Below are 12,685 nucleotides of genomic sequence, written 5' to 3'. Positions count from 1 at the left end.
CTGCTAAAGTGGTGTATAATAAGATGAAAAATAAGATATAATGCAAATGACTCAGTGAGCCAAAAGCAATAAAAACAATTATTATTGGATTACATGAGATGTTTAGTTAGTTAAATATTGATATGTTACTGCTGTGTTTTATATAAATTGTTCTTAAGTGTTATATGTTAACTTGTATTTTGTATTTGTAATATTCTGCAGCCTTTTAAATGTGTTTGTGGGAGGGGTGGTTATTATTTTTTGTTTTACTTGTGCTTTAGTAAAGCAGCTTTACCTTGTAGTTGTATCCTGTGAACTGCCCTGAAATCTTGTGATGAAGGGCGGTATTATAATAATAATAATAATAATAATAATAATAATAATAATAATAAAAATACCACCCCACCCATCTGGCTGGATTTCCCCCGCAACTCTGGGCGGCTCCCAACTGAATATCAAAAACACAATATAGCATGAAACATTAAAAACTTCCCTAAACAGGGCTGCCTTCAGATGTCTTTTAAAAGTAAGATAGTTGCTTATTTTCTTGACATCTGATGGGAGGGTGTTCCACAGGGCAGGCGCCACTACCAAGAACGCCCCCTGCCTGGCTAATAATTTGTTAGTTTGTCATTGTGAATCTGGTATGGCTGGGATGGAGTACTTGTGGCCCTCCGGTTGTGGTTGGACTTTATGAGCATCTGCATACAGTATTCACTTTCCCTGTGCTATTGTACTGAACTGTTTTTTATTGTTTAGAAGGATAGCTCAGTCAGTAGAGCATGAGACTCTTAATCTCAGGGTCAAGCCCCATTTTGGGCAAAAGATTCCCACATTGCAGGGGGGTCTGACCAGATGACCCTTGTGATCCCTTCCAACTCTACAATTCCAGGATTTTCCTATATTCATTGTAATTTTGATATTTAAAATTGATGATTTAGCACTTTGGCCAGCTGTTCTGGACTTCTTGCTAGAAGGAAAAAGCAGGATATAAGTATAAAAGGAAATTAGACATTTCCTAATTTTCTGCTTTCCCTGTTTCATAACTGGATAATGGCTCGCATACAGGCTTTCCAGATAATATTCATATTTGCAGCTGTCTTCCTGCTGCTTTGGAGCTGCATAGATATAGACCAATATACAGGGCTGTAATAGCATTCTGTCTATTTTTTGTTGCATTGTCCACCACTAAAAACAAATAGCTTTCTCTGAACAAGAGGCTATTCCATTGCATCATGGCTTGTATAAATATGATGGATTTAACATTCGTCTCTTGGCTTTCAGTCTAGGGAGCAAATCAAAGAGAGCCTGTGGAATGATCACTTTGATGAGTATGGCAGAACTGTCTGTATGTTCCGAACAGAAAAAATCAGGAAACTGGTTGCTATGGGAATTCCAGAATCTTTACGAGGCAAACTGTGGCTCTTTTTCTCAGGTGAGAATTCTGCGGTGTGACTTTTCCAAGAAACCTGACCAGGTATTTCACCATGGAAAGAAACAAGCGAGAAAGGGAAATGGACTAGATTTATGGTCCCATTTAATTTTCTAGTAATGGAAAAGAACCTGATGATTTTTCATTTTTCAAGCACAAAATTTATCCATCTAAGTTATTTTCGGAGTTAAACTCCTAAGTTAGCCCTGTCCATTAATTTTAATGGGTACAGCCCATAGAGAGAAATATTTCACTGTTAGCTACTTAGGACTATAGGTAATTAAATTATACCCATTTGTTTCATACAAATGGTAAGTAATAAAGGTCTTTATACCAAAATAATAGCCTTTATATCAGCAGACATTGCTGAGATGTTATACTTGGCACAAAAAACTGAAATGAGAAGCTTAAGACTTCCTCTGCCATTTCCTTTGCTACAAGCTAAAAGCAGGACTGTTGGAATAAGATAACAATCTCTGATACAGTGTTTTTGATTCAGATATGCAACACTTGCACGATTAAATCCTTCTATTTGAAATGGGATTTAAGACAGAGGATCCTATTCTGCTGGCCCCATATTTATGTAAATCAGCAAGTTTTACCATATATAGCAAGTTAGGTTATTGAAGTATTTTCAAACTCACATTCCTTCTTCTGCACAGTGTTTCATATTACAAAAATGTAGTTGTGTGTTCCGGAGTAATTTTGATTTAGGAATAAGTTGGATATTCAAAATCTAGTTTCACATAGTTGTTCCTTTGACAAATAGCATAGTTTTATATAAGATGATATTTGGATTCATAACTAATCTTCAATTCTTGCTTTTCCTCTTCAGATGCTGCAACCGATTTGTATACCCACCCTGGTTACTATGAAAACTTAGTGGAGGTGTCCATGGGCATGTGTTGCATAGCAACAGAGGAAATAGAACGTGACTTGCATCGCTCGTTACCTGAGCACCCTGCCTTCCAGAGTGAAACGGGCATAGCTGCATTGAGGAGAGTTTTGACAGCTTACGCACACAGAAACCCCAAAATTGGGTACTGCCAGGTAAAGAAAGATCCGTTACGCCACCAATTTGCAGATGAACTCCTTCGAAAATCACAGGCTTCAGCATGTTAAGGGAGATGCACTAAGGCAGGGGGTGGTCAGTAGAAAAGGCGACAGCTTCTGTCTCACCATTTCCCCAGTCTCACTTTCTGTGTGAAGTGTAATTGGCCAGCTTACTCTCTGTGCAAGTTAAGATGGTTCCACTGTGCTGTGCTTCATTTATTTCTTCTCTTCATTAGCAACGTGGCCATTAGGGAAACTACCTGTGAAATGCCTCTCAGCTTCTGTGAGCTCTTTCTGTTTGTAGGTGGCTTTGAGCAAAGGTTTTTCTCAGCTCTGTGTCCTGAGATCAGTTAAATAGAGATGCTAGAAAGCAGCTGTGTTGTTGCTGAACTCTAAGACCCCTCACCTTGAGGAGATATTTTGTCTTGGGTTACAGTTGGGGAGACCCACACCATATTTTTGTCACTTTCAGAAGCTTATAGTGAAAGAGTGAGAACTCGGTTCTGGAGCAAGATTTTGTTGTCTATTTCATTATGCCTACATTGTTATACAAACACTAAATTAACAGAAGTCCCTCGCTATGTAGGTTGAAAGCTATATCCATAAGTTTTGTGCTCCTAGTGGTGCAGCAATAAAGCTGCTAGCACCTTTCCAAAGCTAACCAGGGTCCAGTATGGTTTCAAATTGGATGGGGAAATGTCTGTACATAACCTTTACATGGGTTATTTAACCTCAGTTCTAATTATATTTTTTAAAGCTCTTATTACATGTTTTAAAAAGGTGTTGCAGCAACTAAAATTGTCTTCTTTGACTTTCTAACAGTCCATGAATATCTTAGCCTCTGTTTTGTTGCTGTATGCCAAAGAGGAAGAAGCATTTTGGTTGCTTGTCGCTGTGTGCGAAAGGATGCTTCCAGATTACTTTAATCACCGGGTGATAGGTGAGAGTCACCTGTTCACTTCTTACTCTCTTTACTGATTCCTAGGGAAATAAAACAGTCAACACACTGCATATCAGGGCTTGGGAAACTTTGGTTCTCTAGATGTTGTTGGACTCCAGTCCCCATAGCCAGTCCTTAGGGATAATTGGAGTTTTTGTCCAGCAACAAAAACTGGACAGGTTCCCAACGCCTCCTGTCGATTTTCTATTAACTGAATTTGGTGACATAAAATCTGTTCTATATTAAACCTTTTCTTCTCTTGAAGTTTTTATATGGGCATTGGATTCTTTATATTGGGCAGTATAAAAACCGCTCCATGGCTTATTTTTCATAGTTGAGATAAGGTTGTGTATTGTATGTGTAGCGGAGGGAAATACTGTGCTCTATTTTTATTGCATCAATCCCCTGTTGCCACTTTCTTTTGACAGTCGTTTCAGATAGTACTTACGTTTTATTGCACTTTTTATATTGAAGTGTTAAGTTCTGCCATATTATTATTTCATAGATGCTCCCCAAAGGGTGTTGCAGATGTTTTCCCCACTCCCTTTTAAAAAGCTTTGAAACCATTCTATAACTCAGTATTGTGATCTGTTAAGAGGAGGAATGAGGCTTGAATTCATAAGATAATTGTATTAAATTATAAAGCTAAAGGAATTATTTATTTCAACCTTGGCTGACGTTATCTGCTATGATTTCCAGGTGCTCAGGTGGATCAGTCTATATTCGAAGAGCTTATCAAGGAGCGGCTGCCAGAACTGGCCGAACATATGAAAGACCTTTCCACACTGGCTTCCGTTTCCCTGTCATGGTTCCTCACTCTCTTTCTCAGTATCATGCCCCTAGAAAGTGCTGTTAATGTTGTCGACTGTTTCTTCTTTGATGGGATCAAAGCCATTTTCCAGTTTGGCTTGGCTATCCTTGAAGCCAATGCTGTAGAACTGTGCAACAGCAAAGATGATGGACATGCCTTGATGATTCTGAGCAGGTATTGTTCTGACTACTATGTTTCAGTGCTGCAACGCTAACACTGCTGCTTCAAAAAAAATTTGTTTATTTAACAGTAATAAAACGATACAGAGAAACTTGTTCTGAACATTTAATGACGCTAGCCTCCCTACTATGCTTTTTAGTAGCTGTTTTCAAAGAAAAGAACCACATATTCCAGAAACTTGATAAGTCGTTGCTACTTTTAATTTCTTCCCTTAAAGCAAAAAAAAAAATGCAGTTCCTGGCTTCATAAAGGGATATGATCACCTGGGAACAGCTTCTAGGCAGAGAACAAGCCTGATCTGGTTCAATAAGGTACTTATTTAAAAATGAGAAGTGAAATCTAGGACTGCTTTACACTGAGTGTAATAGAGTGCATTAACAAAAAGTGGATTTAAATGTTTTTTATTTATTTCAGGTTCTTAGATCATGTTAAGAATGAGGAAAGCCCTTTGCCCCTGATTGGCAACCAGCATGCCTTTTTCAGTGATGATATAGAGCCCTGTCCTACAACAGAAATAGCAGACCTAATTCGGGATTCTTACGAGGTAACAGTGAAATGGTAGTTGGAAATTCTGGTTGGAAACTCACTAAGTGTTTAAATATCAGTTTTATGTTAACTTGAGTCAAAATACAGATAGCACAGCTGTGGTGAATATGGTACATGTTCTGGTTTAAACATACTGACTATATTATATATTTAAAAATGTACACTGAGATGCACGCTGAAGCAAAAATCGATTCTTGTATTTTAGAAATTTGGAGACCATTCTGTGGAGCAGATTGAACACATGCGCTACAAACACAGGATCCGTGTTCTGCAAAGCCACGAAGAAACCACTAAACAGAACGTGGTGAGAATGCTCAAAAGTTAGAATGTTTCATTTGTTTTAAAATTGTGCTAGGCACGTGCCATAAGCAGGGTTTTCTACAGTGCTCGTAGATTGAAATATATGAAAATCTACCTAATGATTAATTTTGATGAATGGCACAATCCGTATGAAATCTCTGCTTTAAAGCTGCGGAAGGAGAGGAGTTAAGCCAATAGAGATTTGTTATTTCCGTTTCTTGTCCAAATGGGAAAGTGCTTCTCTGCCTCACAAATAGGGCAAGGGGACAAAATCTTGGCAGGTGAACTTGGTAACTCTGGTTGTGGGCAAATTAGTCCAGTAAGCGGCAGACACCTTGCTGTAAACTGAAAGGGCTAGGGATCTTGGCACTGGAGGACAGCAATAGATTACACTGGTCAACAACAAATTTGTTGTCTGCATTTTTTCAGTTGATTTAGGAGGAATCTGATGCGCTGAATCCCAAAATCACATTGGTTTTGCTCAGTCAGGTCAAGTTTTTGAGCTATGGCCACATGTCATTTTTTATGTTTTTGTTCACATGTACGCTTCTGTGGAGCATTTTAGAAGAAGTTGGCGGGGGTAAAATGCCATGTTGAATAATTGTTTTGATTGGAAATGATTATTTTAATGACAAGAAGTATTCAGGTCCGATAGTTCTGGGTGATTATGTCAAAAAGGGATCAGTTTGAAGTCCTAAAACCTCAAAATCTTCCATAAATTGGTGCAGCAAAGCATAAAGTTGGGGGATCAAAACTAAGTTAATGGGGTAGCCGCCCCATGAAGTATCCTGATCTTCAATCAGCACGTCATCCTGGAGCTCATTGTGATGAAATTCCAGTGCCTATCTTCAGAGAACTTCCTGACATGAGTGACGAAGATGCCTCCAGTGTTGAAGGACATGAAGAAGAAGAAGTGGTTCTTGAAAATGATGCTCCATATCCATTTTCCCAAAAGGAGTTGAATGATCTAGTTCACGACCTCAGCTTCTCAAAGGACTCTGCCGAACTGTTGGCATCCAGATTGAAGGGGAAAAAACTCCTCTCTGACAGTGCTCGCATCAGCTTCTTCCGCAACAGGCATCAAGAGTACCTCCGTTTTTTCTCGGAAGAGAAGGACTTGGTGTACTGTGCGGATATTGCGCAGCTTCTCCTCAAGCTTGGAGTGCCACAGTACGAACCCAAAGATTGGAGACTGTTCATTGACAGCAGCAAGTGATCACTGAAATGTGTTCTGCTACACAACGGCAACCAGTTTGCCTCTATACCCCTGGCTCACTCGAGTACACTGAAGGAGAACTATGAAGCGGTGAAGTATGTGCTGGAGAAAATTTGTTATGATCAGCATAAGTGGTTTATTTGTGTTGACCTGAAGATGGTGAACTTTTTGTTGGGACAACAGTCTGGCTTCACCAAGTACCCATGTTTTCTGTGCATGTGGGATAGTAGGGACCGTGCTCAGCATTACACGAAGGACTGGCCTGTGCAGGAGAAATTGGTGCCTTGCAAAAAAAAAGGAACGTCATCAACGACCCTCTGGTGGACAGAGACAGAATATTCTTCCCACCGCTGCACATCAAGCTCGGCTTAATCAAGCAGTTCACCAAGGCTCTGGACAAGGATGGTGACTGCTTCACTTACTTGTGCCAGGCTTTTCCAGGATTGACCATGGAGAAGTTGAAAGCTGGCATCTTTGACGGTCCTCAGATCCGTCAGCTCATCAGAGATCCAGAGTTCGGAAAGTCAGTGAACAAAGTGGAACTGGAAGCGTGGAAGGCATTTGTTCTGGTAGTGAAGAACTTTATTGGCAACAAAAAGGCCAGAAACTACGCAGAACTTGTCAACAACATGCTGACTGCTTTCAGAAACCTGGGCTGCAACAGGAGCGTCAAGATGCACTACCTATTTTCACATATGGACCAGTTTCCTGAGAACCTGGGTTCAATGAGTGACAAGCAGGGGGAGAGATTCCATCAGGACATGAAAGAGATGGAGACCAGGTATCAGGGTCGCTGGGACGCAGTCATGATGGCTGACTACTGTTGGACTCTGAAGAGAGACCTCCCTGCCGCTGAGCATTCCAGGAGTTCCAAGAAACGGAAGTTCAAGCCCTGAAGTTTGAAAAATGGTGAAGCAACATGCAATTTATGTGTACTTACCTTTATCAATGCCCACCATTCAGTTTACAGTAAACCTGACCTGATGGAGAGAAACGGATGCCATTTCCTGATTCAGCAGTGCAAAAATACCCTAAATCAGTTGTAGAAATCTAGACAACATTCAAAAAGTAAAAAATTGTTGCCCAGTGTTCTCTCTCATTCCCTGTTTTTCTGCCGTGTAGGAGAAACTTGTTGATACTTAGTGTTGGGTGGGCAAGAGATAGACAGGAGATGACTGATTCTAAAACAAGACCAGAAGGTAACACACAAGAAAGGTGGAATACCTAAGCATTCCAGATTTTAACTATACTAAGTTGCTGTGAGAAGTGATATTGCCAGCAGCTATGCCAGGTTACCACTAGGCTCACTCCTGTTTTCTCTTAAGCTTAGAGTTGTCATCCCGGATGTCTCCATCGCTCCAGAAGACTTGGAAGAACTGTATGGCTTGTTTAAGGTATGCAAAACACTGAAAAAATGCATGTAATCCCAGAAAAGAATATTGTACGATTATATCCTGTGTTAGCCATACTCAGGTCTATCTATAGGTCTATATCTAAGCTTATGGACAGATATCTTAGAAATCAACCAGACAATCCTGTCTTGCTTACTGTTAGTTTTGCTATTTCCTTTTTATCCTTGGTAGCTTTTTCAAGGATGTAAAAAGTGTGTGTGTGTGTGTGTGTGTGTGTGTGTGTGTGTGTAGAACCTGCATGCTTTGAGATGTTGTTGGACCCCAAACCCCCATGGTCAATTGTCAGGGATGATAGTTCAACAGCAGCTGGTGGGTCAGATTCCCTGCTCCTGTTCTAAACTGCTCCTTTTCCCTGTCAATGTCTTTTTTTAAAAAAAGGCATAGGGTAAGTTGGATGGAGAACACAGGCCCAGAGTGCCATATGCAGCCCTCCTCTGCCCAGCCTTAGCGACTTTCAGCAGGCCATAGCCCGCTCTGCTCCCTTCTTGGCTGCTTTTGTGTGGATGGAATGTATTCTAGGGTGGTGAAAATGCCTCCTACTTGGCTGGATTGAGAGGGATGCATGTAGAAAACACACTGGAATGTAGTTACTGTGCAAAGGCAAGAGCCATATTCAGGAGTGTTTTACGTCTAGATTTTGTAATTGTATCTGGGTCTTTCCCCCTCTAATGTTTCATTATTTTTGAAAAATTCTCCTTAGAAAGAACATCTAATAAGCTGCTACTGGGAATGGAATAGTGCAGTTGTAATTCAGCGCCACAATCCAAGCAGACCTTATGCAGAGCAATACAGAATTGACTCTCGGCAGTTCACTAACCTGTATAAACTTGTTTCACCCTGGACGTGTGGTGAACATACTGAAGTTCTAGCAGAAAGGACATTCCGGCTTTTGGATGAAAACATGGACCATCTCATTGAATTCAAAGCTTTCGCTGGCTGCTTAGGTAAATACATCTCTAAAGATGCAATGGCCATTGGGAACTTATCAGAAGAGGGTGTGCGGGTATACACCAGTCAGGATGACCGAACATCATGTGGTGTGCATGTTCCTGGTAATTTGTCTCTTTTTAGGATTCTTCCAGTTCACAAAACTTTTTGTGACACCCTTGCAATGGGTCCTGAGATTTTATGCTGTTGTGTACAAAGAAACAGTGGAAGGTTCAAATATGCTTCTCCACAAGACTTACATTAATTTAACAGTCCTCTTTTTGAATCCCTTAGTGCTTGTGGAACCATTAAAATCTTAGCCTGGCCAAAGGATAGGAAGTAGCTTCCCTTACAGGTGGCTTAGACTCGTCTTTAAAATCTGCAAGTATTTTGTTTTTCAGCACGAGGCCTTATTTCTATCTGAAAGTCTAGGGAGGCTTTTGAGATGCAAACTGGGGACAATAGGCATTCTTAATCAAGTGCCTTCCAGCCCACAGTTCAGTTTATATGACTTTTGATATTTACACAAGGGTCAAGCGCGTAGATTAGGTTCTAAACCAAATTGTCTGCAGATACTATGATGGTTTCTCACATAGTTTTATTCCTTCATGCTTCAAGTGTGAAGGTCAAGCCTCTGATACACTTTCTTCCTCACACAGATATTATGTACAATGGAGAAATGAATGAAAAGATAAAACTGTTGTACAAGCTGCACATTCCTCCTGGTAAGAATCTTACAGGATCCCCCTCCCTTTTCGTACTGCTTGCATCATCCTATTTTTGTTATATTATGGAAAGCCAGTGTGTTTAAAGTGCAGTTGTATACGTAGTGACTCAGCTTTGATATCCTGCAGTTTCTTCCTGCAGCACCACTTGCCCTCCCTTTATATGAACCAGTAACATTCCTCCTATAACAGGCTGTTCATGGTGGGTCCAAAATGTTTTTATGAAGTGAGGCTTTTGAGCCTCTCCCTCAGCCCTAGGGGCCACAAGTGAAAACAAGGGAAAATGTAGGAACCCACAAGGAACTGTTACGCCTAAAATAAACATTTTGTGATCATCAATGGTCTTTTCTGTAGCCCTCACAGAAAAAGACAGGGACAGCCAATCACCACTGAAGAATCCTTTGTTGTCAACTTCAAGGCCGCTAGTAATTGGAAAATCAAATGGTAAGTGATCTGGTTTGCAAATGAGTATCTGCTTCCCCCTACCCTGCCCCAACTTAACATATGCAATCCGTTGCCTGTGTTAATGACCACCACCTTGGATGGTTTTTAAAAGAGCTAAAAACAAAAGCAAACTGTCAGTGACGGATGGCTATATCCTACACATATCTGCAGGTTTAGAGGCAGTAAGCCAGTGAGCTTGTTCCTGGAGAACCTATTTCCCCCATGTCCTGTATTTGAGCTTCACAAGAGGAATCTGGCTAGCCACTGTAGGAAACAGGATGTTGGACTAGGCTTTGGTCCCTAAATTCATTTTATTTACATTTTCCTTCCTCCTTTGTTGAAATGAATCGTAATGCCATTTATATCCTGCTTTCCAGGTGACACCATAGATTATCAGAAACAATTGAAGCAGATGCTGAAGGACTTAGCCAAAGAAAAAGATGCCAAGGCTGAAAAAGAGCTACCAAAAATGTGCCAGGTAAGACATGATGAGATGTTAAGATGCAGTTCTCAGAGTTCTGACAGCGTAAGCATCTGTCGGTCTGCCTAAGCCACTTCTGCATTTGGTTGCCTATCTTTAAGTGTGGAGTAAACATGTAATGTTAGCCTCTAGCAACTCATACTCATGAAAATGCTCAACGCTCAAGGGAAGTTGGCTTATTTGGGCAAAATGTATGTTCAGGGATGGGAAACCTGTTGACAAACATCTGGTAGTGGTGGTGTGTGTGTGTGTGTGTGTGTGTGTGTGTGTAGACAGTGGTTCTTCTCTTCCCACCCCCCAGTTAAAACTAGATGTCACCATATCAAAATTGGAACCAACTGCAGTGATGCAGGCCGCTCCCTGACCCAACATAGAGTGAGAATGGATGTCTGAAGAGAAGCCTTTCCTTGGAGGCTTGCACACTCTGGTCATAGTGCAGTCCAATTCGATTCCACAGAAACCTACACATCTAGGCTTCCCATGTTCAATTTGGGGAGGTACACAATGTCAGGCCCCCCAGCTGTATAGCCCTCCTTCGCTTTAACATGTGAAGTGGGCTAATGAAGTCTCTTTTGGGGGCGGCAGATAAATTAAATCACTTCTGTTGCCTTACCATTTTAGGTATGTCCAATTGATACGCAGGTCCTTTTGGACCTAGAATAGGGCAGAATGGGAGCAGGGCACGCCAGGAACGGAACCCCACACAAAATGGTTGCCGCCTGTATAAAAAAGTCTTAGCTAGACTTGTGAGAATTCCTGAAAAGTGCCAGTCATTGTGTTTGCCATGTAGCTTGGAGCACTCTGCATAGCAATAGCAATGGAGTTTACTCTGAGAGTTACCACTGTGTGCCTGTTTCAACAGTTACTCCCAGAAACATTAAACAGGGATTTCCGAGGAAGTGACATTCTAGTACTTGCTCCATCTTGGTTCCCAACAAACTGCTAGGGAACCGATTAACAGTTAAACTGCCTGTTTGTGAACCATATAAGCAAGGTTTGTGTAATTGCTTTGAGGATTATAAATGTGCATGTTAATTCCTTTCCCTTGCAGGCAGGTAGTATTAGTCATCTATTATAGTCTTTCCATTTTTAAGGCTGCAGGGCAGGCAACAACAAAAATGCATGTCATGTTTTTCAGCGAGAGTTCATCCAGTTCTGCAAGACCTTGTACAGCATGTTTCATGAAGACCCAGAGGAGAACGAGTTGTATCAAGCCATTGCCACAGTGACTACTTTGTTACTCCAGATTGGAGAAGTGGGTCAGAGAAGCAGCAGTTCAGGCTCAGATGACTTGACTGAGGACTTCCAGGCTGAGGCATCTACCTCTGATCAAGATGTGGTTTTTACTGACACTGTGAAGACCCCAAAGAATGCAGAGTCTTTACCAATAACTGATGGGGATTGGATTGTTTCATTTGAACACATCTTGGCTTCACTATTAACTGAACAGTCACTCGTCAACTTCTTTGAAAAATCCTTAGACCTGAAATTAAAACTGGAGAATGCAAGGGTAGCTCAATATACCTTCAAAACAAATGGCACCAGCCAATCATCACGAGGTGAGACCGAACCTTTAAGTGTACCATAGCAAATCTCCCAGGCAGTTCATGTTACACCAAAGCGCATCTTGCAACATTAAGTTTTCTGGACTATTTTGATACATTTTCAGTTGAAGAGCTTTAAAACCAAAACACATTTAATGTGGTTTTGACATTTGTTTTCTTGAATGTAATTTAGGAAGAAAAGGCCATCTTCCCTTTGAATACTGCTGCAGATGTGTTAATATTCAAAGACAAAAAGCTGAACTCCTGGTTTGAAAGTGTCGTCTGACTGCAGGTTTTATGTACAGTTGCCTTTTTTGCACTAATACTGAATACTTGTTTCAATGCTGGTAATTGAAACCATTAATATATTAATATATACAAATCAAGACATCAAGATTTGTATGTCTTGCTGAATGTTCAGTGTACATGGACTGTGCTTTTCATGTCTCTGTGTGCACATTTCAATAAAAATGCCTTTGTAACTTTTGCTTTTCAAATAGCACCTTCACCGTCAAAATGAATCTGCAGTCACTCACTCTTCCACATTTCCATATTGCTCTCTTAAAATTGATCTGTTGCTCCTGGACCATCAAAGGAATCAGTGCTGGCTGAGGTCGACAGGAGTTGCAGTCAACAGAAGACCAAAGATTTAATTTCACATCCCAGGGAGCTTTGTGAAGAAATATTTAGCCAGC

General features: G+C 40.8%; 1 protein-coding gene across 2 annotated transcripts in view; it reads left to right on the top strand.

Moving 5' to 3' along the window:
- TBC1D8 (TBC1 domain family member 8) overlaps positions 1 to 12,476 on the top strand; it is a 50,337-nt gene extending 37,861 nt beyond the window's left edge. For both annotated transcript variants that reach the window (XM_081857867.1, XM_081857866.1), the window contains exons 9-20: positions 1,264 to 1,414; positions 2,247 to 2,461; positions 3,287 to 3,404; positions 4,104 to 4,389; positions 4,810 to 4,939; positions 5,147 to 5,245; positions 7,783 to 7,851; positions 8,570 to 8,813; positions 9,456 to 9,521; positions 9,876 to 9,965; positions 10,343 to 10,443; positions 11,585 to 12,476. In XM_081857867.1, the coding sequence (XP_081713993.1) occupies positions 1,264 to 1,414; positions 2,247 to 2,461; positions 3,287 to 3,404; positions 4,104 to 4,389; positions 4,810 to 4,939; positions 5,147 to 5,245; positions 7,783 to 7,851; positions 8,570 to 8,813; positions 9,456 to 9,521; positions 9,876 to 9,965; positions 10,343 to 10,443; positions 11,585 to 12,034 (2,019 nt within the window). In that variant the 3' untranslated portion in view covers positions 12,035 to 12,476. The remainder of the gene's footprint in view (positions 1 to 1,263; positions 1,415 to 2,246; positions 2,462 to 3,286; positions 3,405 to 4,103; positions 4,390 to 4,809; positions 4,940 to 5,146; positions 5,246 to 7,782; positions 7,852 to 8,569; positions 8,814 to 9,455; positions 9,522 to 9,875; positions 9,966 to 10,342; positions 10,444 to 11,584) is intronic.
- Positions 12,477 to 12,685: the final 209 nt, after the last annotated feature.

Source organism: Podarcis erhardii (assembly GCF_964252035.2).
Source record: "Podarcis erhardii genome assembly, chromosome: 4".
Taxonomy (NCBI): Eukaryota; Metazoa; Chordata; class Lepidosauria; order Squamata; family Lacertidae; genus Podarcis; species Podarcis erhardii.
This window is presented reverse-complemented; position numbering and strand designations above follow the sequence as displayed.